The 27,485-nt window shown below is 40.3% G+C and overlaps 1 protein-coding gene across 4 annotated transcripts in view; it reads right to left on the reverse strand.

The window, feature by feature from the left end:
- KCNMA1 (potassium calcium-activated channel subfamily M alpha 1) overlaps window positions 1–27,485 on the reverse strand; it is a 1,030,169-nt gene that overhangs the window by 372,909 nt on the left and 629,775 nt on the right. For all 4 annotated transcript variants that reach the window (XM_090058809.1, XM_090058810.1, XM_090058812.1 and 1 more), the window contains one exon: window positions 5,466–5,541. In XM_090058809.1, coding sequence (XP_089914935.1) covers window positions 5,466–5,541 — 76 coding nt within the window. The remainder of the gene's footprint in view (window positions 1–5,465; window positions 5,542–27,485) is intronic.

The following is a 27,485-nucleotide window of genomic DNA, read 5'->3' on the forward strand; positions in this document are numbered from 1 at the left end:
ACTCTGGCTTAACAGATATGTGGCATCATATATTCACTGATATACAAATGTAAGGCTGGGTAAGTCATGGAAATTGAATTGGGCAAAATCCCATAACCAACAGGAATTAGAGGAAGCAAAGAGGTTATGGAACTTGCACGGGAAGGGTGATACTAAGCTTCTGGGCCTAGCTTTACCTAAGGGTAGGCTGAATATACATCTCCTGCTTCTCAATGCAGTGCCCTACTACCAGACTACAGGTTATAATTTATCCAGGCATCTCTCCAGCCCTCCCCTAGAAACTCTGGGCAGTTAAGGGGAGATTCCTGAGACAGTGGGAGGAGAACAAGTCAGAGGGTGTGTGGCTTAGAGATAGATGCTTCCCTGGAGGGGATGGGGCCCTGGGATTCCAGTCTGAGCCCTTGGTCCTAATGGGACAGAAACTTCCCCACTGCTCTTTGTCCATGTTATCCAATGAGTATTAAATGTAAGGAAGAGGACTGAGAAGCAGGCAATGTCACCTCAACCCCCTCTGGGTAAGGGGCATGTACAGAACCTGGGTCTTCATTTTCTGAGAGGGTAGTCAAGTCATTGTCTTCTTCCTTCTCCTCTTTGCTTCTGTCAGTTTCATGTTCTGGTTGATTTCTATTTTGTCAGAATCAAAACTATGTATAAGTGTCCAAAACTGCAGTACCTGGGTGACTGCCATTTAGGTGTGCAAAGTGAAATAGGATTCTGCCCTATGTGTTCAGTAGCAATAAGAAGCCTGCAAGGCCTGAAGGCAGTACCTTTCAAACTGCAGTTAGACATAAGAATGAGGAATTATAAATCACTCCAATGCTCCTAATGCAATTTCTAGTCTTCATTTTTATGACAATTAGCATTTGGATGAAATGAGAATCCCTTGTAATGGGTGCCTTTTAAAAATAGTTCTTGTAAAGTTCACAGATTTACAGCATATGAAAAGACCAGAGAAGAAACAACTGAGTACTCTATAGTGATTTTTTCTACAGGCCTACATTTAATCTTTAATTTCTGTTGTTCTGCCAGTAATTCATGCTAATGCATATTCATACAAATTATCTATGTTCGTATCTTTTGGGGTGTTTGGAATCAGAGGATGATATATGATTGATCGCTATATCTATTTTTAGACTGGTTGAAATACAAAGGTTTTTCATAATGGACAGAAGGGGTAAGGAGGTTTGGTTGATTAATACATGGTTGATTAATATATTTACATATTCCATTGTTAATTACATCAAGTCATAACAGAAAACTGAAATCCTAATGCCCTTAATGAGGCTAAAAAGTGGCATTCAAAATGATGCAGTGGTCCATTATGAAAGTGAAGTATTCTTCATTCCCTGAATTTCACAGGGAAAAAAGCCTTATAGCATCTGCAATAATATGTCAACTGGCCTCTAGGTGCTACTATAGCACAACTAAATAATAGGACTAATGACAAAGAACAATTTATTAGATTACTTGTTGAGAAAAATGTTATATTTTGCTGGTTTGTTCAGAATCGCACCCTTTCTGTCCTCTATGAAATACCCTTGTATTTCTGCCTGAGTCTAAAAATAGATGAAGGATTACTCACAAATATTTTCCTGCTCTTTAAGCTCTTTGTAACATCTGCGCAATATCCCTTATCGTGAGCCCCGCCTAAGCCTCTACAGTTTTGTTGAAACATGGCATAAAACAATGTGGCAACAACTATGTCCATCGTAAATGGTTAACTTATTTTAGTATTCTGAAAGCTGAGAATGATTCTGTGAAAGATCTATTATATTTCAAATGTAAATTATATACATATCAAATGTATAGGTGATTGAAGCGGCTATAATTAACAACAGTGTGAAGTCTCTCTGCAACTGGAGGGCCTATTAAAATAATTAGGAATTTATCAATGTTCTGATAATTGTATAACAGCTGACACCTATCCAAGTAATACATTCCTTTTCTATTTGTAAAGTGCTTTAGCTGCTTTCTGTAGATCACAGTATTATGAATGATCCTTCTACTGATTGTAAAAATGAGATTTGCTTCTTTAATCCTCATCTTTCTGCCACTACTGAAAGATTTTACATTACAGAAAATAAAACTTCCAAGCAGTAATTTTAATTTAGGGTTAGAGGAAATAATGTTTTTCCAAGGTATTGGGAATCTCCTCCTTTCCAACCAGACCAAATATTAAAGGCACTATCAAGGGAAAATTAAAAAAAAAAAAAAAAAAAAAAAGGAATGGCCTGGATCTCACCTTACTGGTCAATGAATAAACTAGATACTAAAAAGCTCCCTAATGCCATTTGTTTATGACACTTTTATATAAACAGAAATGAATTTTAAGAAAGTAATCTAAAATAATAAATGCTATATATAAAATAATTTAAGGAGTTTAGTTTTTTATACTATTATTTCAATGGTGGTAATAATAAATTGCGATTGACTATTCCAGGTTTTCCCTTTGACTTTGATCTATTGAAGTTTAATAATGGCTCTCAAAGGAACACAGAATGCTTAGTTCTCTATCTCTGGAAATACTTTACCTGCCAATGAAATTAAGACACTGTTGAAGTAGAATACAGGCACTGGATTGCAATATGTAGTAGAGGTACACCAATACATTGGTCTGATATTGGTTTAAAGAAAATGTTCTGTATCGGATATTGGAGTGATGGGGCCAATAATTTGGCCGATAAATGCCTGTGCTGCACACAGCCACAGCACAGCACTCAGGCAGCAAGGAGCAGAGCTGGCAGCTTGAAGAGCTGCCTCCAGCTGGTAAGTCTGGTGTGGTGGAAGGGGAGGGAGGAGGGAAGGGACATGGGTGGAGGCAGCCTGCCCTACCCCATGCAAATCCAGGGGACACATGCCCTCCCAGGGTGGAGGCAGTGGCAGGAGCTGCCCTGCTCCACAGCTCCGGTTGCCCCACCTGAGCAGTCCCTGCCCCTGCCCTCACCTCAGGGAGTGTTGATCTGCCTCCCCCACCCCTTCCACCACACTGTATGGGAAATCAGATCAATATTGGCTGACATGCCTCCTTAAATGTCAGGTACTGGCCCACAAAATCTCTCTTGGTGCACCCCTAATACATAATCCAGAAACTTGGCAGCAGCAGAATGGCAATTACATTCCTCCCCACCCACACCCTCAAATTCCAAAACCTTGGGGAGTCCTGCAGGCTGGACCTGGCCCATGGGCCAGAGGTTGAGAAATAGTGTTCTAAATCATAGGTTACCTTCACTGTATATGTTTTAAGAAAGTACAGAGGACCTTTGTTATTGCAGGAGTCAAAATAAGGCAAGATTTGAAGATTATGTTGTTGTGTTTTTTTGGGGGGGGGGGTTGTTATGTTCCCTGTTGAAAGTGTTCCTTGGATGGGTTTTTCTTCTGGTGGGGAAAAGGGAAAAAGGTTAATAGGTGGATTACAGAGGAGCTGGGGGAAAGGGCGGGGTGGTCTGGCTCATGGCATTCTGCCATTTGGCTGGTGCTTGAAGGGTCCCTTCCTGAGAACTCTTGCTCTTTCTAGAAGCTGGCCAGGTTGGGGTGGAGGAACACTATATAAACAGGGGTGTCCTCCTGCCATGTTCAGGCTGGCCACGGAGATGCAGGAAGAGGGCCGCAGAGGCTATGGATAACACAGCACCGGAGTGGGGGAGGACAGGAGTGATGTGGAGTGAGCCCCATTAGGCAGGCAGTTCCAGGTAGCATCAGGTGCCTTCCTGGGTGCCACAAAGTGGTGCAGCTCCCTCTTCCTGGTTGGGGCTGGTAGGCAGACAACACTTAAATTCATCTAAAAAAACTTTCAACAGGGAACATCAAAACAAACAATAATCATCATTACATGGCAGACTATTTTGACTTTTTTTGGTGATTTTTTTTTTCTTTTAATTAAGTGACTAGTGGTCAGGTTCTAAGCCAGCTTTGAGAATGCATTTAATTAATACTACACTCCTTTTACAGTTGAACTTTTACTGAAAGCCTACTGAAGGTTCTGGAAATCTTTCCATTTGTTTTGGTAGCTTCTGATCAGGGCCTTGATGCTCTTCTGAAAGTTGAATTTCATTAGATATTCTGTTCTTGTAAAAATTTAATTCCCTACAAAATTGGTATTTGTAGAAAAGTTAAGTTATTATACAAAGGAAAACCACATTTCTTATGCACTCAGACAGCTTAGGGCACAATCTAAACCAGTTTCATAGTGTTTGGACTGTATTTCCATAAAAACATTGACTAATGAAAATAGTTTTGAAGTTTAGAGGGCTGAACAAACTACTGAAATTCTGAACAACTCTAAAGCCCATTTGCTAATCAATCCCGGGTTCAATCATATTGCTTATTAAGGGTAATTCATGTTATCTATGTATAAACTCTTTGTACATTGGACATCTTTAAATATTAGGCAATGCATAAATGGGGAAATATAGTGGGAACTTTATAATGGAACCAAACTTTTACTTGCAATTATTTTTAGATTAGGACATTGTTTCAATACTGTCTGTGGTATATTTGGTATAGATTTTTAAAAAGTTAATTTCTCTTCAGTACACAAAGGAATATGGAACAGCCCTTTGATGCTCCTAAGGTAATATGCAGATACATAGTAGCAGGTAAAAGGTATTTTGATCCATATACAAAGTATGTTTAACCACACAGAAGCAATTAAAAAAGAACTGTGTGGCTAACTACGACTGAAGTAGTTTAAATACCTCAAAAAAGGAACGCTTAGGACAATGACACAAAAAACATCCTGAATGTAAATTCAATATAAAAAAATATTTAGAAATAAATAAAAAAATTCTCAACTCAAAAAGCTTGCAATGGAACCATAATGTTTATCTTTCAAACTGCCTTTTTCCATTTGGGTATCTTGTAACCTGAATTGTAATTGCAAATTTAACTAGGCAATAAAATATGGATTCAAAATATTTAATCAATGTGTAGTTCTGTACTCACTCCACTTTTAATTTATAGTCACTTGGTCCCTTGTATATTGCAGTTATAAAAATGCAGCACATAAAATAAGTACAGATTATATCAAAGAGATGTTTAAATTGATCAGTCTTTCAGCAAGAACATAAGTTACAATGAAGAGAGACTAAGTATTAGTGTAAGAAATACAGCCAGATAGTAGGAGGACTGTAGCGCTAAATCACTTGAGTTCTGTCACCCATGAGACAAGCCATCATTTTTAGAAAAGGATGGAATACTTCCATGGTGGAGGTCAAAAAAGATGTTTAATTTAAGTCATAAAAATGCTGTGAAGACTAATGTCATTCATGAATATTATTTATCTGGGAAAACCAAGTCACAAGTGTGTATGACAGAATGTTATTAAAAGTTTTAAACCTGTGGTTCTCATACCTAACTCCCATCCATTCGTATGGCATTATGAGAAAAGAATACATACATCTCAGACTATAACTATAAACTGGAGAAGAAATATTATCATATGGAAAAAGTACATGTTAAAGTCTTACCTTGTTTTAAGGATATTCAGAAACTGCAAAATTTCTGAAAACTGTATCAGTCTAAGCGCTCTTAAAAATCTTAAACCTGTATAAAAAAAAAGAATTAGATATAACTCAAGTGCATAGTAACCCATGTTATTATAACACCTTACTTAAATTGCAACAATCAGTGCTATAATATAAACAGTGTGCAGCATAACTAAATGTCAAATACCTTTAAGGTGCTCTTCCATGTTTAAAAGTTCCAAGTTCTTAACCAGCTTTTCTTGAGTTGAATTTAGATCTATGCTTCAGCAGTGTCCCATAAATCCTTACTCCAGGTAGTAAAGTATGGGAAGAGAAATTTAAACATCTATATTGACCTCAAAACTAAGAGAAAGACTCAGCTGAATTCTGATGTATTTGGACCGGTCTTCCAGAATGTCAAAAAATATATAGCTATAAAAGTCTTTGAAAGCTCATAATTCCTTCATCCCTTAGTGAAAAATAAGAGATTATAGGCAGGAGATCTGACAACCTGGATAAGCTAGACAGTGGATAGGCCTGATTAAATTCGTAATTCTTAATGACGCAAAATCTTTTATTGCAATAATGCTCCCTTATCCCCACCCCAATGTCCAAAACTTCAGACAGGACTAAAGAGTCACAACATAAAATGGTAAAAATATTGCATTTGCTTCCAAGCAGGCAAACTGAATGAACTTTAGATCCTAGAAAAGTAATAATTTTTAAAAAGGGATAGCATTGTGCTGCTGAGGTCAGATGACTTTAACAGCAGTTCTCAGATGGCTGCAAAGCCAGCCAGCCAGCCATATATACACACAGCCCGTAAAAGATTAACAGCTTAAATTATTAAGAGAGACTTATGCTGGTAGGAGACAATTTTGCTGCAGCTCTTTGAGTAAAGGTATATTGTACATACACAGCTTATACCATTAAACAGAAGGCTTTAAAGACAATATTTTCTGGACAGTAGAGCCAAGGAGTTGCATAAAAGTTGTTTAATGTAGTAATTTGGCCATTAGGAGTTAGGCCTAGGACAGTTTCAATTCATGCATCCTCTTAACTGATATTCTTGATTTTAATACTAATAATCATTCTTTGCACTTGCAAATCATTTTCTACTTCTGTAAAGCCAAGTTAAGTCCTAATTCTGCAAACACTTAAACATACATAACTTCTGTGCATAACTCCTCTAAAATGGCATCCATGTTAGTAGACTCTAGTGATTCTAATCATAAGCACACATGTAACTTCTCTCAAATGATTTTACAGTTGAGGATTGGTTTCTACAACCTTCTATAGAGTAGCTCCATATTATTATTATTATTATTATTATTATTATTATTATTATTATTCCTAAGTGGCGCAAAGTAGCCTTAGCAAGTCTTAAAGATCTCTCCCACCCTGTATGTAAAATGGGTATAATAATTTAATTACCTACTTCACAGGAATGGTGTGAAGATTAATCAAGCTCTGTGGAGCAATTTAGGACCTAAATACAAAGCAATGCAAAGCTGCTCAGTATCACTACATTTTCTGATCAAGCTCAGTTATTCAGAAGGAAAGCAAATTAAAACTAAGCCATGTGTTGTTCAGTTTCAAACAAGAAACCTGTTTCCTGAATGGTAAAATTATCAAAGTCTTCCAAGAGGGCTGGGAAAAATTAGTTAGCTGCAAAATCTCTGCTTCCAAACCTTCTCAGTACTTTGAGCTTCTTGTAAATGCTCATTTATGAGTTGCAGTACACCAATCCAGCATCAGCACGTTCTTTGAGGCACAAGAAAATCATTAGAGATGAGATTCTACAATTTTATAATCTACATTTTTAAAAAATTGTCCTTTAAGGACTAGTACCTGTAAAATAAGTTATAGCTTTAGAATGGAAAGTCCATAAAAATAGCTTTACCCTGTATATGACCATTTCTGTATATTTTCATTAGTTTTTCTTTGGTATGGCTAAATCAACAAAGTCAGACTCAGACCTGACTCCAACCTGCTATAATACCAACCTTGAGACCAGGACAAAGAGAATCCCTCTGGTTGTCACCTGCAGCCTCCAGCCTGAATACTTTGGAAGCATTATTAATGATATACAAACCCTCCTGAAAAAGATTAACAGTCTCAAGGTAGTCATGGGGGACAAACCTATCTTGGCATATGGTGTCTCTCAAACATTAAGCTATTCTCACCAAGACACCAGGCCTTGTAACTGACCCAGATGAAAGTTGTGCCCCATCATCAATATAGACTACATCATCACTGGACCAAGTAAACACTGGGTGCATCTACACATGTAATTAATTTGACACAATAAACACAGAGGCGGTTTGAGCCAGAGCAAAATATCCCCAGGTACAATATCTACACGTGCGCCCAGGACAACAGCAATTTTAACTGGAGTGGAGCATTTTCCACCAGGGTGCTCCTGCCCTGTTGGAAGGGTGTTTAGGGGTTCAGCCTCAGCTCCAGGCGGTGGAGTCAGACAACATTGGAGCTGGCTGGGGCATGAGGATGCTGAAAGTATGAAGCTGTATGGCTAGGCAGCAGGCAGGAGTCTGGCCCCCTGCTGGCTAGGCTGACCAGGCTCAATTTACACCTATGGTGAGCATCTACATTTGCATTTTAATTGCAGTTAAGTATCCCATTGTAAGATAGTACTGTCCTTGACAGTACTTTATCTTATGACAGTGTTAATTAGTTTACTGTAGCCTAATAATGCTATACTCTGCAGTTAATCAGTCTACTCCACAGTTAAGCATATGTATAGACATGGCCACAGATTATGACATCCAATATTCATTCACCTTCTCCTATAACAGTGTGATATATATCAACACCTGCTTATAGCAGCTGTCTGCTGTCTACACTGGACAAGTGGGGCAATCTTTATGTGTAAGTATGAAGTATGAATGAACACCAATCTGATGCATAAATCTGTGGCAGAACACTCTAATTTTTCTGGGCATTTGATCCTTATGTCAGTGTAGCTGTTCTTAAACAAAAAAACTTTAAAAATGAACTTGAAAGCAAAACTGCAGAACAAGAAATCATCCACAGACTGGATTGGTTTAAGTATGGTCTGAACGGGGACTATGAATTCTTATGTCATGACTTGGATTTAGCTTTTGTCACCCCTTTGCCCCTATGGATACTTGTTTGCTTCTCCCAGCACTGCCCCCATTTCCCTGCTCTCTCCTCCCTCTTGCCCTCCCTTTCTGGTCTTTTCTATTCAACTCAACCTTTCTTTATCTGATACACTTTTCTTTTCAGATCCTTGCATAGATTCTGATAAAGTAATCTCGGGTTCATGAAAGCTAATGCTATACACCTCACTTACTAAAAGTGTTGGGATTCCTGGGTCCATAAAATCACATATAATCAACTTGTGGCTCATTTTTGGACACTGTTTTAACACTATAGTGCACAGGTCAGCAACCTTTTAAGAGTGGCAGGACAAATTAGTCTGAAGGTGGGTTGCAGCCAACAGCAAGACTAAGTAGGTGCCCCAGGCCAGCAACTTGCTTCTTCATCTTTCTCTGCCCAACCTACCTGCTTCCACTTGAGACCTCCTTGTTTTGTGCCAATGGGTTCTCTCTCATCCCCACTACTACCCTCACCACTGATTACCATCACTACCAACTGTCATCAAGAGCCAGTTTGGGGGTGAGAGAAACTACAGCTTCAGTCAGGGGGTGCAAGAGAGAGTGGGAAGGGATGGAGCAGCAGCAAACAACAAACTATGGCTACCACTTTCAACCTGGTCACAACTCCTCTCACTACTGCCATCAACAAATCATTTGAACTGATTGCCACAGGTTGCCAATCCCTGTTCTAGTGCAGCATCCACCCATTGAGAACTCCACAAATTCCTCCATGGCATCAGTTCAAGAGAGAAAACTACCACTATAACACAGGACACCTGACTCAGGAAGCAGATGGTTTGAGGCAATGTTATGGAAGTATTTATGGTTAGGAGACAGTTTATGACCTTAGACTGAAAGGCTGTGTATGTGGCTGGGAAAAAAGTCTGTTGCTGGTAGGCTGCTGTTTCTTCCACATAGTTACAAAACCAATCTTTGTCACTATAAGAACCTAGCAAAGATTACAGACTGAAGACTCTAGTGCTGGGATTGTTCAGACCAGTTATTAGTGCTCACAGCGACTCTCCAGCAGGGTAATTACATATGGATTCTATTGTCCAAACCCAGAGTGCAAAAGATGTACTAAGTCCCCTGACCCGTAAGACTTGTCTAGTTCATGACCTTGTAGAGTTCTTTTGTTTTAGAATGGGTCTTGGTCATTAACTGTCAAATTAACAATATGAATTGAAACAAGAAAAAAAAAAGACCATTCTTGAATTTCACAGTATGCTTTGACCTGGAGTAAGAGATGTGGGATATCAGTTTAAAAATATGCTTTAAGGATTTACAGTGCTTTGCAATACTGACTGATGATTCTCTGTTGTAGATGATGTAGAGACTGAAGAAATTCAGAGATTTCCGTTCATTCTTCAAAAAAAAATTCAAAGAGCAGCTGCTGGAAATTAATTATAAGAGGGAGACTCAGAGCAAATGAATTTGCTCCTGAGTACGATTGCCAGAATTATTTTATAATTTGCAAAGTGATGATAAACTATGAATGTGCCCCAATGGTAAAGGCCACAGACCATTAATACTAAAGTTGTATTAATGACATGCCCAAATATGTTAACAATCAAACATGCTTCTGCAAACTGATGGCATGGTAATCCTTCAAGCATACTGTTCTGTCTCCCATAATACCAAGACTGTTGTTAAAAAAAAACCAAAAAAAACCCAAGCAAATGGAATTACTCAGTGGTTTAATTTAAAAAAAAAGATACCACAGATTGCCACCACCTGCTGAGATAAAACTAACTCCAGTCTATATAATTTGGTTTAATTTCTTGATGAATTGAATTAAACAACAGATGTACCCAAAATGTCCACATAATGTATATAGTCCACTCTGTTCTAAAAAAGTAACTGAATAAAACTAGCAAAACAATTACCTATTTTTTTTTTATATCCCACTGATCCCAAAATTTGTTTGTTTAGCTGACTATGGTCATGGTCTGGCATTACAGTTGTACCAGGAGAAAAGCCTTTCTACTGACACAAAAAGAGAATGTGCAGTCATTTAAGGGACTTGTGGTGGAAGAGACCTGGGTCTTCCACAAGTAATTTAGATAGATTCCCAGCAGGAAGATCTCCCTCCTCCTACACTAACTTGACCAGCTGTACACTTCTCTGAGGTGTTTGTATAATATCCCACAATCCTCTGTTCTCTCTCCAAGAGAGAAGGAAGCTGGGAGAGTATTGGCCTCCTGACAGCTGACCCAGGTGTAAGCCATCAGGGACCCCAATGGGAATCTTGTCATCAAAAATTCAACACCCTCTTGCCAATCAGCTAATTGGAAGGGGCAGGACATTCTACCACTGCAAGAATCCTCCTGAAATGTGCTCCTTCTGCAGCAGAATGGCCCCTGACCGCCACTCCCCTCCCCTCCAATCATCCCAGAGAAGTGTGGAAACTGGAGATAGTTGTGTTATGGTGGCACTTGGACATCGCCACCAGGGAGAATGCCCTCCAACTACAATCCTCTGGGGTGACCCTGAGGAAGTGGGAGGGAGCTGTACCATGGCGGTAATCTCCCAGGGCTCTGAGACTGTTTCTGCTGGAAGAGAATGCCCCACACCTTCTCTTCCCAGACTCTCCCACTTCAAATGATTTAACTCTCATTTCAGATAGACCTTAATTTGCTAATTTGTTGATACAGGTCTGTCAACTCAAAGAAGAGTTAAACAAGTTAATGAACAAATATAATTACATCCATGTATAATATTCAATGTATAACTGGCTTAATTAGATCTTTGCATTTTGTAATACAGGTATAAGCCCTATATTTATTCAGTTTCCCCTGTTTAACACAAGGGGTTGTACAGCTGTCACCAAGGACATAATTGTTTGTAAGCCATACTTTTACAATAGTATGATGAGGATGACAGATGAGATGGAGAGGACCCAGCCTGACTTCCAGGTATAAGAACAGATGTACAGGAGTAATAGTCAGAACTACAAACATTTTTGGTTTAAACAAAGAATATTTAATACAGAACAAACAATTCCTAAAACATAAGACAGCCTAAATTTCCAAAAGCATGTATTGATTTTAGATGCCCAATTCACAACAATATAAAAACTTCAAATTTTCAGATGACAAGTGCATATTTTCTGAAAATCTGGACCCTTTCATTTTTCTCTAATTTGGCACTGAAATAGTGAAACAACCAAAGTCACTATTCAATTTTGAAAAGTAGGAAGATAGTTCAACTTTCCAAAGGAACCTGAAACTAGTCTCCTCTAATTTCATACATGTGATATATCCAGTGTACTAGGAAACCTACCTGCTGTAACACAAAGCCCTTTGAGACCAAAGAGAGTCTTTCTATTGACTTGGAATTCTACATCAGAACCCTAAGGGTCTTTAATAAGAGAAGAGGTAGTTAGCTGCGTTAGTTGAAAACAGGCAGAAGGAAGGATAGAGATGTACCTTATAGGACTCTATTACAGGTGTGCAAAATGGGCCCTCTTCGATGTGGATTTGGCCTGAATCAGGGACAATGATTCAATTAATTGATTTGGATCACTGTCCCCGATTCAATTCAGCCAAATCCAAATCTGAAGATTTGATGCTGATTCGGAGAATCAATGATTCAGCCACAGACAGAGCTTTAAATGTTTTTTCTACACACCTCCAGGTACCAGGTGCAGTTTGTGAATGCTGTGATGCTGGGGCAGATGGAGCATCCCACAGGATGGCAGGAGGGAGGCCCTCCACATGCTTGGCAGTGAACCTGGAAGTGGACTGGAAGTACTTCTGATCCACCTTCTGGGTCCACTGGGGAGTGCACTGGGGGTCTCCTCCACTTCCCCCCGGCTCGGCAATCAGCTGTGGGAGGACCCTGAGGACCCAGCTGTCAAACCAAGGGGGCTCAGGGAGGGCCCCCAGCGTGCTCCCCAGTGGACCCAGAACTGGACCAGAAGTGCTTCTGGTCCATTTCCAGTTCTGCTGCTGAGTGCCCTGGGGACCCCAAAATTATTGCAGAAAGAGGAGGTGGGGAGAAAAACAGCAGACTTTTAAGTCAAAATCCCTATTACAGTTCTAAAAAATGCTCTGATATGAAATTTGTTTGCCTGTCATTCATCTACCTTTCAGTCCTACTGAATGAAAGCTTTCAACTGGATTAGTAAACAGCAGCAGTCAGGATTACCCACTGGTTACAAATCCCAGCAAAGGGAACTCCTCTTAAGTATAACTGCAAAGCTAAAGAGGGGAGGATAGGGAAACCCCCCCACAGATGGCCCAAAACACTAGGGAGAGATTTCAAAAAGCTGAAATGAGGGCTGGTAATTCCCTCTGACTTTCCTATATTCTACAAGTAAGACTCCCATTTATTTCAGTCATATTTTGCTTGCATATGGACTGCAGGATCAGTCATGGAATTACTTCCGATTAAGGGATTATATTTTCCCATTCTCATTCATGTACCTTTCATTCTTGTTAGCTGCATTAGCATTTTCAGCATTTACTTCAAATCACATAAGTAAATTTTCTTTCTTTCATTCCATGACTTGCATGTACCTAGGAGTTTCCAAATGACTTCCTGCTTTAATATAATCTCTCTCTTGATTTTTTCCTCCTCCATACTGTAATTAATGTTATTCATAATATAATCAAATATGTTTCTGATTCTGATCAGATACTAAAAATTCAGTAATGCTGTTATCCATCAAAAGAAATATTTGTACAGCTATAGACTAGACTGAAATAGACCTTTAATTAATAATTTACTTTTCCTTAAGTGAATTAAACAAGGGCATATTTAATGCACTAAGTAACCAATGCTTGATATTTCATTAAAAACTGCAAATAAAATACCACAACTTCGTGAATCCAGCTAGAATCTGACACAGAATTACATAAAAAAGTGATGACGAAACAAGAAACTATGTCTCTGTGGGCATTTGATTCTCTCAGGATGCAAAGCCTCTGGACATATTCCCAAATTCATGACTGCTCAGCAGAACCTTACAGATTCTACCTCACCCAGAAATCTCCAAGGGAAGAGGCTCAAAAAAACCCCCAAGCACACAATGCAGAGATAATGGGTATATACTTACAGCCTCTGTCTATGTTTGGAGACAAAACTGTAAGTAACAACAACAAAATCTAGATACACAGTATAGATTATTTTGCTGTATATTTCTCTGCCAGTATTACGTAAGTATGCAACAGTACAGAGCACTATCCTGCATGAGAAAGCGATTTCCCAGGACCTAATGTAAAAAAACTGAATCTAGGACACTACATATTAAGAGAGGTTTTGCATAGTGAAAAATATTAATGTACAGCTCTTGTAGACTTTACTAAATCTACAGGAGTTGTACATTAATATTTTTCACTATGCAAAACCTTTCTTAATAAAGTTAATTGCTGACAAATCAAAAAGCTTCCTTACCTATATATTCATTCCCATTAAAATGAAAAGGACGTCAATAACATTAATTGCCCAAAACTCTCTTACTGCAGAATGATATATCCTGACTCAATAATTCTGGAGAGTATTAGAAGTGATTTTCAGCTGAACACTTTTCCCCTTTACATGTAGCATTTTCCATCTCTTATGGAGATACTTAGACATTATATAATAAAAGTTTATTACATATTTTTTTCTGAAAATTGACTCTTGAACTGTTTGAAGTTGAAAAATTAACTAAAACATTTCTCCTTAGGGAAAAATGATGTACATGAGCACATAAAAATCATCCAGACTAGAGTTCTGAAGCAGAAGATTTGAAGTTAGACCTGGACCTTACCCCAATAGGAGCCGACCCTATAACAAGACACCAAGGTATGTTGAAAAGTATGTTGTTCATCCTTGTCATGGAAATTGTGTCCAGCTTTGACCCGGTATCCGTTATGGAAGAGATCTCCAAGAGACTTTTTACGTCTTGTAGGTCTGTAAGTCTCAGTCCGAGTGCCCCCAGCAGGGTTGTGGTACACTAGAATCTTGCTGGGTATCATAATTACAGATCTTCGTTGGCAGAATAGTCTCAGTGTTGACAAAACTGTCCCAGTCTTCAGTCACAGCATGCCTCAATTATGAAGGTGGGCATATCTTTATTCTTCTTTTTTCTAATTCAGTATCATATGAAAGAAACAAATGAGAGAAGTACTTTCTTTGCTACCACTTCTCTTTGAAGCAGACCTGTTTAGCTGGGCAAAGGATAATGCAAGTATGTTGTCTTCTTTGTATGTTGTCATCAAAATGCAATTCAAGATGCCAGAGTCACTACTGCTGGCATAAAACAAAATTCAGACTCAACCCCCTAAAAACATCACCAAGTGGGTAGCCAAATCACAGTGACAAGCAGGCATGCAGTGCAGACGCTCCTCTGATCTGTGATGTACCAGAGCTTAAATGTCATCTTCTATCCGGATATTACCACATAAGCTTCTTTCAGGCATACCAAGGAAGAACTGATGGAGACTCACCCCATCCAAAACCTACTGTTTCTCAGCTGGAAAGAACATTGCTCTCGTACCACATACTCAAAGGAATTGTTTGTTGTGCAACTGTTCCTTTGACAGCATTATAGGTCCTGTGTACTGGTTCAAGCTTGAATACTGAAGGCAGAGGTCATATAATCAGCCAACTCTTATAGGATTTACTTCTGATGAAATGAAAAAAAAAAGACCCAAACTATAACAACAACAACCTTTCAACTAATCCTGGGTTAATGAAAACTCTTGTAGTGAATAAAATATTTAGCCAAGAATCAAGTGCATTGGAAACAGGATGCACTAGCTCTTTTAAAACAGAAATGTTTCTGTGGTTGCTCATAGAAGGATTTTTGTTCAACTCAGGTACCAATGTCCAGTTTCAAAATCACCTCTTTTTTAAAACAAAATTATCATCAAAATGTGATATTTCTCCATGTATAGAACCCAACTCTTTTCCACAAGAACGAAAACAGGTTTATATGCCTTCAAGCTTCTGTGGCTTTCACAAATCATTACAATATACAGCATGCTTCCTTAAACTCTTCCTTTTGCAAATACAACACAAAAGCTTCATGTTGAAATTTTGTCTTTGTCTGCAGGGATCTGTAAACATGTCACTCTTATTACTTTGCCCACAAAAGATGCCACAAAAAATTCTGTAAAGAACTCTAGCCTATAAAGAATAATATAGACATAATGATACATAGTGCTATTCACCAACAGTTTAGTATGTAGCATTTTAAATCTTAATTCTTGAAGGGCTTAAGAAAGGTTAATGAAGAATGACTGTCCCAGTTTTAGAAATGGGGGATGAAAATATTAAGACACCTGCTTACGATTTTACAATGAGGCAGTGGAACAAAACTAGCTCTCCGACTCTTGGACGTTATAACCTTTATACTGTGCTGATACAAAGAACATTCCATCATCCTTCAACCAGAGAAAAGGCAAAGCTCCATTTACCCCAGTGGCATCTGTATTTGTTTAATACCCACATTCAAATATGTGATCAAACTGAATTATCCTTTTTAGAGCTGAAAGGGTTTTAAGAAAATAAATCTGTGCCTCTGAGCCTACGTTAAAATTTCTGATTATTGAGACTTCAAGGACACCTGATTTACTTTTTACTTTTCAAAGTATGTTTCTTGTTGTTTTCTTTCTTTTTGCATTTCAGCTTGCTTGAATAGTAAAACTAATTTACTTACCTCATTTTAAACATATTATTATTGCAACTTAGATTATAGACACTTTGAAAAAGAGTCTGTGTGTCTTCTGCGCCTTGTATAACTCTGCTCAGTAGCAGTAGCACTAAAATAGCAATAACCAAGCAATAACCTAGCCTCCTGTTTAGTATATAGAACCTACATGTGCCCTTAATCTTAAACTGTCCCTTTAATTTCTTCAGGTTATTGATACAAGCCGTGAAGGGCTGATTACATCAGATTGTCACTGACGGGTTTTTTTCTTTCCTACCCCAATACATTGCTAAATCTCTTTCATAGAGGAAAAGCCAAAAGCATGAATTAAGTGATGAAAATAGGAAATAATCCCAAATAAGCCTACTCCACATGTTAAAAACGTGAATCTGAACCACCACATGAGCAGGATGATGCCATATGCTGTTGAATTCCAGCATTCAGCATCAGTGGAAGGAGTCATGTGAAGTCATTTGTACTATATTCATCCACTGCAGTAGATTCTATTTTCCAAAGGGGCAGTTTGTACTTCTTTGCTTTTCAAGTTTTTTATTTAGAAAAGATTATTGTTTAGGTTGGTCATGGTAAACTGCAATTATTTCTTCCATCACCTACAGTAACTCTCCTAAATAACCGCAAGGTTAAGATCAGCTCATTTAAGATTCCTTTAATTAAAAGGAATATTAAACAGTGTTTTGAGGAACATTCTTGCTTACATTATAAGATGATCATTCTTATCAAACAAATGATGGCTTACTTTACCAGAACATTATAAAAGATGCCTGACCAAATCCTGTAGTGTTCCTTTGGGGTCAAACACACTGGGTGTCTATATATGTGCTCCAGGGTAGAAGAGACATTTTAATTATAGCGGCTCCCAAGAGCTGCTCCAGTTAAAACCCTACAGCATCTCATGTATTATGTGTTTCATTTTTCAAAATGGCAGTCAGGACACTTTAACTAAAGCTTGTTCAGTGAGCTTTAGTTAAAGTCCCCCACCATCATTTTGCAATATGGGACACTGAATACACGAGACACTACAGCATGCTGGAGCCTTCTAATTAGAACGCTCCAGCAGACTCAGTTAATCAAGTCTGCTCTGATGCACTCTAATCAGAATGCATCAGAGCACATGTATAGGCACCCTTGTTCCTTACAGTGCAGGACTGAACAAATGTCAACCATAGTGCTAGTATTTACTGTGCAGATCAGACAGAAAACTTGTTATCCTGATAGCAAATTGATTGTCAGCTGAAATTTTATCCGTGCAGAGAATGAGACTCATGAGAGAATAGGCTCAAAAAATCAGATACAAACAATGGAAACCAAGAGGAACCCAATTTTCAGCCTCATTAAATCATGATTCCTTCTGATTTAAAATGCAGTCATAGACTTAACACAGGAAAGTTCTGTAAAGCCAACCTGATGCCCTTCTCCATTCTTCCATCTGTAAAATAGAGCTGATACTATTTGTCTACCTGATAATTATGTCAAGATTGTTTAATACATACATAGTGTGCTGAAGATGTAAAGTACCAAGTTAGCATTAAATACTAATGTTACCGTGTTACATGTTGGAAGGGAGGAATTATAGCTGGGAGTGGGGGAGGGAAGGGGATGGAAGAGGGCATGCAAATACAAACACAGCAGGAAAGAAAAAAAATGTAACAATTATCAGTAAACATTTCAAATTTTCTTAAATCTTACAGCCCCACCTAATGCTGAATGCTGAAAAACATCAATTGAATATGTACAGAAAAATATCCAACAAAATAATTCTCAGGCAACAAAGCAATGAGACAACATACAACGGCATCCTGCCCTACAGATGGCAAGGCAAATCTTTAGCATTTCAAGGAAGTGAGACACATGGGAACATCTGCTAAATATCCTTTCTGCCTTGGATGCAATATTAAAATAATCTTACACTATATTTTGGCACTGACAGAAGGTAGAAGATGCTTAAACGATAGCTGTTGACCTCAGAGACATGACTTGTAAACAGTCCAAGCAATTTGTTAGGGGAAAAAAAAAACTTCAAAAAAGCAGGTCATTTGCTTTGATAATGTTTGTTTCTAATAATTTCCATCTATCCTTATATGGTCCCTGTGTATAAAAGCATATACTAAGAAGGTTTTAACCCTGCTCACTGAAATATGCAGGATTAAGTCAGACTGAAATTTACCTCTGTTTTACCCTAGCATATTCAAGATGTTTTATTGTTCCTAAAAGCCTGTCTTACTCCTACTTACCAACTTCTGTTAGTGAGAATAAATTATCTAAAATTATTAACAGAACTATTGCTGTTGATTATCACTGCTCCCTGTCCATATAATCTAAAGATACACATAGCATTCTCATATTTAGAACAAGTGATGGTTTCATAGATTTCATAGACATTAGGGCTGGAAGGGACCTTGGGAGATCATCGAGTCCAGCCCCCTGCCCAAAGGGCAGGAAGTCAGCTGGGGTCATAGGATCCCAGCAAGATAAGCATCCAATTTACTTTTGAAGGTGTTCAATGTAGGTGCTTGAACCACCTCCGCTGGCAGACTGTTCCAGACCTTGGGGGCTTGGACAGTAAAGAAATGCTTCCTTATGTCCAGCCTGAAACGGTCTTGCAGGAGTTTGTGACCATTCGACCTCGTCATCCCTTGGGGCGCTCTGGTGAACAAACGTTCCCCCAGATCCTGGTGGTCACCCCTGATAAACTTATAGCTGGCCATCAGATCACCCCTGAGCCTGCACTTTTCCAGGCTAAAGAGTCCCATGTCTCTCAGCCTGTCATCATAAGATCTGTTTTCCTGACCTCTGATCATGCGTGTGGCTCTCCTCTGGACTCTCCCAAGCTTCTCCACATCCCTTTTGAACTGTGGAGCCCAAAACTGGATGCAGTACTCCAGCTGCGGCCTCACCACGGCTGACTACAAGGGGAGAATGACGTCCCGGGATTTGCTCAAGAAGCATCTATGGATGCAAGCCAGCGTTTTGGTCGCTTTACTAGCTGCAGCATCGCACTGCAGGCTCATGTTCATCTTGTGGGCAATGATGACCCCCAAGTCTCTTTCATCTGTAGTGCTATCCAACATAGCACTGCCGAGCCTATAAGGAAGCTGCAGGTTTTTCCTCCCAAGGTGGAGAACCTTGCATTTTTTCAGTGTTAAACACCATGAGGTTCTTGTCTGCCCATTTGCTGAGCTTGTCCAGGTCAGCCTGAATCACCCGCCTATCTTCTGGCGTGGATGCTTTGCCCCAAAGTTTGGTGTCATCGGCGAACTTGGCCAGTCCACTCCTGACTCCAATGTCCACATCATTAATGAAGATGTTGAACAGTATGGGTCCAAGGACAGAGCCTTGAGGGACCCCACTGGTCACAGGGCACCACGATGAGTCACTGCCATCAATTACAACCCTCTGGGTCCAACCACGGAGCCAGTTTCCCAGCCAGCGGATCGTGGTGGAGCCAAGGCCACAACTGGTATTACAATCCAGTGCCCAAAAGAGCAATAGATGGAATGATGATGAAACATGCAACTTATTGATAAGCATCCAGGCATGTACTGACCTGGACCCTGATCTTTTAAGTGGGATAATACATCAGCAGTCTTTGAATAGAAAGTCACCACTGACAACACAAAATGGTACTGGAAATACTGCCGATAATTCTGTTGTTGTTACTCTTCCACCTGAGGCATTACTGACTACTGACTCCCATACTCCAGTGTGGTTTATGCGGCACTTTGTTGTTTAGAGCTCTACCTTTCAAGCTGGATACAAAACTGACTTCTTAGCTCAGAGGTGAGCAATTATTTCAAGTGGAGGGCTGCTTAGCGAGTTTTGGCAAGCTGTCAAGGGCGCATGAGTAGCCCCACCCTTTGAAAGGTGCCCCACCCCCTGGTCATTAGCTTGTGACCAGAAGTCCCACACCCTAACCTCTGACCTTTGCCACCAGAAGTCCCTCCCATTGCCCCCAGAAGTACTCCTTTCAGCAAGGGGTTTTGCTATCTCAAAACCAGAAAAATACCACGTTATATTCTAAAAAGCAACCATCTACAACATTCATTAATTTTATTTCAAAAAATATTTTTGTCCTGATTTACATGTGTTTCTGTAGTGCATGCAGAGGTAGCTGCACAATAGCTTAAAATGAATGCTTGCTTTTGTATGTTGTGGCGGGTGGGTACAGGTTTGTGGGGGCTGTGGGTGTATAGGGATGTGGGATGTGGGTGAGGATAAGGGAAGGGTGGCTGGGGTTTGTGTATGGCAGTGTGAGGGGAGGTGTAGGTGCGTGTGTATGGAGGGGTGTGCGTGTGGAACGCACCCTATGAACACACACACACACTCACTCTGCCCCTGTGCCTACAACACACACAAACACACACACACTGCTCCCGTGCCTGCAGACATGCACACATACACACACTCTGCCCATGTGCATGCCGACATGCACATGTACACACACATACACACCCCTACCAGTGCTGTCCCATGCTCCATGGTCTGGGGATGCAGCGGGGAGCCACAGCCATGTGGTGCTGGAGCACAGCTGGGGCAGGAAATCAGGGAACTGGCTTGGGGGTGGAGCTGAGCTGCTCAAGCCTGCAAGCCTGTTGAGGGCTCCCTCTGGGTCCCACTGCCCCTGGCTCCAGCCAGCTTTGACAGGGAGCTGGGGTGAATAAATATTAATTTACTAAATTTGTTAGGGGCTCCACGGGCCCGAATGAATAATCTGGCGGGTGGATCCAGCACACAGGCCGTGTTTTGCCCACCCCTGTCTTAGCTGCTTTTTCTCCTTAATCTAAACTTCTTTACTCTGATGTGGAGATCAGCATCTGAACAAAAGGCACTTTTCTGAAGTTAAACTCAGAGGATGAGGTTGGTAAGCAAGATTTTGTAACTCTAGAAGCCACCAGCATCCCATATACCACTAAAGGATAGTTAATAAACTATCAATGTAATGCATAATTTCAGGGATCCTATACTTCCTGATGTTGCCAAGTACAAGTAATGAGGGACCAATGAATATTAGTCCCAAATACAGTACAAATACAGTACCTCTTCAATACCAATATCTGCTAAGAGTATAACACCACAGTGCTCTGATTACTATGTTGGTTCTAAATATGAAACCTAAGGTCAAAGCATTAGCCTTCTTAGCCCGTCATGGAAATGGGTCAAGATGCTTCGAAAAAGCAGTAGTCTCCGAAATGACAACTTCCACTGAAAGTTATGATCCAACAGAACTGTGAAACTCTCAAATATGTGACAGAGGAGGACAGAGCTTTCTCAGAAGAAAAGCATAATCCTATGAAAAGATAGCTCTGGGTATACAGGAGTATACCCTGTTATTCCCTCTTGTAACTGGTAAACAGGATCTAGGGAGAAAAGAGAGGCAAGAAAAGGGGCAACTGCCACTGTTGTCAAATTTGCTGACCAACATCTTCTAGGGGATAGTAGCAATTTTTTATCTTGTAAAACAGGGAAGGAATTGTACTTTAGTGGAATGAATAAACTGCTGTGACTTCATGGGTTGCTCTTTTCTCAGCACCTAAAGGGTTGAATTTAGCATTTATTAAAAAAAAAGTTAGGGAAAAATACAAAGAATACTACCATTTAGAGGGAATATCTTGTACACTGATTATATTTTTAATTTAATCACATATATTTTATTGACTCACTTTATACCGAGGCAGCAGAAGGTATGTTTGTTTCCTAAGCAACATTTTCTAATAGACTGGGCTATTATTTATACTGTGATGTTACAGAAGCCACCATATAAATGTCATTTATCCCTGTGATCTTCACCTCATTCAAATAAGATAAAAGCATTATACATGGAATAATAATAATGATGATAATAATAATAATACCCTTCTGTTTCCCCTGTTACTTGAAAGAAAAAATAGGATAGCAAAGAAAATGCTGCTGGCAAGAAACCCAGTTAAAAGGGCTGCAGGACTCTGCCCACAAATTGCAGGCAGCTGCTGAATAGGGGAGGAGCAACACCTGTTCAAAAAGCCAGATCAGGTGACCAGAATGGGGAGAAGAAAGGACCATATAAGCTTGAGCACAGAACCCAAGGCTCAGATTCTCACTATGGAAGAAGCTCTATAGGTGTGCTATGTATAAGGAAATAAGTTCCATGTTTATGTCTCTATTGTTGTTGGGGGTTTGTGTTAAACTACAAGACTAGAGATTGTGGCTGTAGGGGAAGAGGAGACCACCTAGTAGGGTAACTGGGGCATTCTGGGCTTTGAGACCTGCAAAGGGGCAGACGGAGTGACCAGGGCTAAGAAGGCCAAGGCACAGGCATGAGCACTGTGAGGATGGGAGGAGTAGGAGTCCCAAGGGCAGCTGGCCTGGGACTGGCAGCAGAAGGAAGCCTGGAGGATCCTGTGCCTGAGGTCAAGCTACTACTTACGATGTGATTAACTGGTTAATCATGTCTTAAGTGTTACACCTACCAGCGGCCATAGGAATGGGATACCTGGAGAGGTTATGGAATCTTCATCCTTGGCAGTTTTTAAAGAGCAGGCCATTGTCCGAAATGGTTTAATGAGGGAAGACCCTGCCTTGAAGAGGGGGCTGGGTCTATAGATAACTTCTCAATGTCCCTTCCACTCCTACTTTTCCATGATTCTACAATTCTTTCAGATGAGATGGGGTAAAGCTGAAAAAATGTTCAGAGATGTAGCCTCATGAAAGAGCAGTGCAATACAGAAGTGGGAATGCATTGATTTTTTTTGTATTTATTATTTTACAATTTTCTCTAAGCTCAGACTGTTGTTCAGACTAGATAAAGTTTCTTTTAATGCTTTGCTTTTGACACAATAAACTTGTTAAGATATACAGTTTCTTAATGAACCTGTTATAATCAAGATGACTCTTGAAATGAAATGTTACATCTCACTAAGCTGACCTTGCACAGAGGTGGTAGTCAGGTATATTTTCAAATATACAGGCTCACTGCAACTCACCATGAAGTAGCTTAACTTAGTGAAGAAGTTACAAGTCAGCATGTTTTGTGATTTTCTTTGGCATTCATGAGGAACCAATTGCCTTAAAACAGGACCATACTATTTAAAGAGGCTGTAACGATGGGGCAGGACAGAATGACAAGGGCAGAGAATAAAGAATGAAAAGGAACCATCTTAAAGACTGACTCATGCTGCAGGATGCTATTGTAATGATGAACTTCAGTGTCACCCTTCTTTGCTCTTCTGGCTCACAGGTAAGGGCTTTGAGAGCCAGGAATAGGATAGGTATAATCAAATAAAAAGGGAAAAGGAGTCGAATACATTCAACTGCATTCAATTTGTAACGAATTATACACACTGGACAATAACTTCTCTTCTTGGGATGTTTTGGAATATGTATCAATAGTTGTTTCAAAGATGGCTTCGCAAAGTTTATAGATTTATATCATAGGTAAAAAAACCAATCTGCTAAAACATGGCATATGTTCTAGAAATGATTTCTCACCAAGGAATAAGGAGGGCACATTGATCCATGTATCATGTACATTTTGAATGCTGTAAGAGACAAAACCTCTAATACTGAGACTCAAATTTAGGATTACTCCAGGAATCTCCCTCCAAAAGAAGTCAACAAATCATAGTATTTTCACTGATGCAAATATCCCAGACCATGGACACTTCTCCCAAAAAAGTCTCCATTTTCCTCAGTTTTCTGACACACTTAAATATATCCTAAAAATGTATGCATTGAAGGCTATCAATCCTACATCTAAGAACATAACTAAAATAGTTTCATCAGGAGAAGCAGTTACACAAATTTTCATGCCTATGGTGCAGAAACAACTTCAGTAGAAGCACTCCCATGGAAATTCCAGCCTTGATTTACTTACTCCGAAAGCTATGAAGATGCAAATTGCTATGGAGTTTCGGATGTGCACGCATGCAGTTAGCTACATGTAGGTAGACTAAACTATGAATTCATTGCAGGTAAGCAACCAGACAGCAAATAGGTGGTAATAATTTTCATTTACTATCAGTCTGAATTTGAACCTATGTCTTTGAACAAAAGTTGTTTCCCATTATTTGGTAATCTTACTTGAGAGTTGCCCAACTCCAAACTTGTATGGATTAACAGAATGAAAGTTGGCTTTTCTTAGGTTCTGCTGACTGTTGGCTTGCAACACAACTTATCCAGGCATCTTTCAGACACTCTGCTTGCATTCTTTTTCTCTAAAGAGGTTTCCAAAAGTCGAGTGCATGATGGCTAAAATGCCCATTATCTACCACTCTTGGTCACAGATTGTAATGTCTGTCAATCAATCATTTCAAGCCAAAGCTTTAAAAGAGTAAAACAGCAGTGCTAAAATTGATAAAAGATACACTAATATTATTTATGTACAGCAATTTTTAAGTCCGGTGTTGTTTTCAAAGACAATAAAATAATTTAGAATTACAATAGTGGCTAGATCCTCATTCAGAAAGGGTTACAAAGACCAGAGTTATGAGACAGAAGAAGTAATATAGACATTGCATAAGAAGATATCAAGAAAATCCATTAAAAAATATATTAGGACTTTATACTAATCCCATTGTGATTATTTTTCAGTATCACAAGGCTCCAGACATATTAAATCCATAAACTTCACTGACTCATTTGACTTATCTCAGAGAACAAGGCATTCCATAAAAGTAGCCCACTACAGAATTAAGTAAAATCAAGCAAATTGATCCAACATGAAAGAAACACCCACTTGTGTCCTCAGCACTCAATATAAATATCACACTCCATTTCTGAAATGATCTGAAATTACAACCATCTTAGTGATAAAACACCTTTCTCAGAGATGGCTGGACAAGCAAATGGACCTGACCAATGAGCCTGCAGTGGCAATAGATGGGAAACCATACAGGCTTTGGAAGCGCTCTAAGTAGGAGAAGAACTAATATAATGCATACAGACACACACTTCTTTCAAGCGATATGCTCTGTGCACATTATAAAGGAGCTGATCAATGAAAAGCACAGCCAGCAACTGGGAAGACAGCAGTGATAAAATATACTAATAACAACATAACTAGGAGGTTATGCCAGATAATAAAAGTAACCCCTTGAAATATTTGAAGTGCTATATGGACTCTATAATACATCAGAGCTCCTTTTTTAATTTTCATGTGGGAGACATCCCTGTCGTCTTAGCTACACAGATCATCATTTCCAGTGATATAACTTTCATAAAAGCAGACAACTTATGGAAATAAGTTAGGAAGGCACACATCTACTAAATGTTAGATAACCAATTAATTTAAACTTAAACCATTAAACTGTTGGAGTAGTACTGAAATATTTCTACTGGTAACATCCCTTCTTAGGAGCTAAAGTTGTACAAACTATCTTTACTGCCTGGAATATCACAGTTATCCCTAAATACTATCACTTTTAAGTGTTTTCTCATCTCATTGGTCTAGAACAGGGATGGGGAACCTCCGGGGCGCCGATTGGCCAGGGACTTCATTTCCCAGCCACCCCTGCCCACGTAGCTTGTGCCAGTTTCCATGGAGACCTCAGCCACACTGGCAGCGCACACACCAGGACAGTGTAGGAGGCTGCTCTGGAGCTACCTAGAATGTGGGATGGGGGCAGCTTGCTCTGGAGCCAGAGCAAAGTCATGATCTGTAGCCTGCATGCTTCAGGTAGGGGCACACATGGAGGGGATCATAGCTCTGCCCCAGCTCCAAACAGGCTGTCACTGCTGCAAGGAGCTGTGGCAGAGCCACAATCCCCTGCATGTGTGCCCTTGCCCAGAACATGCAGGCTACAGATTGCAGCTGTGACCTGGGTCTGGAACAAGCTGTCCCCATCCTACATTCCAGGCAGCTCCAGAGCAGCCCCCTGCACAGCTCTGCCATGTGCCCTGCTGGTACAACTGAGCCCGGGGTCTCCAAGGAGACCAGTACAAGCCATGTGGGCAGAGCCAGCTGTGAAATGGAGTCCCCGGTCAACCGGATCCAGCCCACTGGCCAGACATTCCCCATCCCTGGTCTACAAGTAGTAACACCATGGCAACTGAAAGCTACCTAATACCTTGGTGAACAAGACGAGTAGACAAAATACGCAAAGTGATTTTAAAAAAAATAAAAGGACTCCTCTGCAAATTTTGTTCATGGAGATGTCACGCTGCTACTTGCTGTGCATGAGGACTGGAGATAAAGCTTGGGGACTTTTAGCGGATGGTGGGGTCTTGCACAGTTTTGGGGGCCGAACTGGCGGAGTGCTAGCTCATGTGCACCCACAGTTCGGTGTGATCTTCAGTGGGGTGGCATCCCCTGCCCCACGGACATGCGGTGACTAGTGGGTCTGAAAGTCCCAATCCTGTTCGTGACGCCATGTCACGCTGCTACTTGCTGTGCGTGAGGACCGGAGATAAAGCTTCGGGACTTTTAGCGGAGGGTGGGGTCGTGCAAATCCGGCTTCCATGTTGTTGTGATTAAACAATTGACAAGGAACACGTGGGGTGATGGAAAAAAATTGAAGGGTTTTAATTACTTACAGCAGCAGCCGCAGGAGAGAGAAGACAGAAGCAAACGAGGAGAATGCAACCGGCGGTACGTGCTGACATGTCACGGTGAGTACAAATGGCATCCGGCGGTTGCTAATCAGGGACGGGAGGCGGAACCTAGATGATCAGGCTAGCGTCCCTTGTAATAACAGAGCAGGTAACGAACGAACTTCCTCCGGTGTGGCTAGGCGCTCCCTTATATTACTTAGGTGACGCATGTGATGATGAGCGGTAAGTTCGCCCTATCACCTGTCTGATTTTTTTTTCAAAAAGCGCACGCTGTAACTTTCCCCTCTTAGGTCCCATGGCATGAAGGGCAGGGACTCCAGCCATCTTGTTGCCTTGCGCACTAGCGCGGTTATAATAGGGAGACATGCCCCCTTGCACGAGGCAGCAAGATGCTGTAAATTATGGTACTGTACTCATCTTCAAGGTATGGCTCTTGTACGGCTGAACTCATAGTTGCTTCGTCACTGGGTAAACGGGTGTGTACAAATGCAGATAAATGTATGTCCCGGGACCCAAAGGGGCCGGGAAGACTTACTGGGAGAGCAGGACGCCGCAGAGGAGGGAGAGCCCACGTGGCTCATTAGCCACATCTATGTACAGCTGCGGCTGGCAGCTGACGGTGACGTCAGCTGCCGGCCGGGAGATTTAAAAATGGTGGCTGCCGCTCCGGCAGGGGCGGATGGAGAGGGGAACAAATGGCTG

Source organism: Crocodylus siamensis, chromosome 7 (genome assembly GCF_052110815.1).
Source record: "Crocodylus siamensis isolate JL-2025a chromosome 7, ASM5211081v1, whole genome shotgun sequence".
Classification (NCBI taxonomy): Eukaryota; Metazoa; Chordata; order Crocodylia; family Crocodylidae; genus Crocodylus; species Crocodylus siamensis.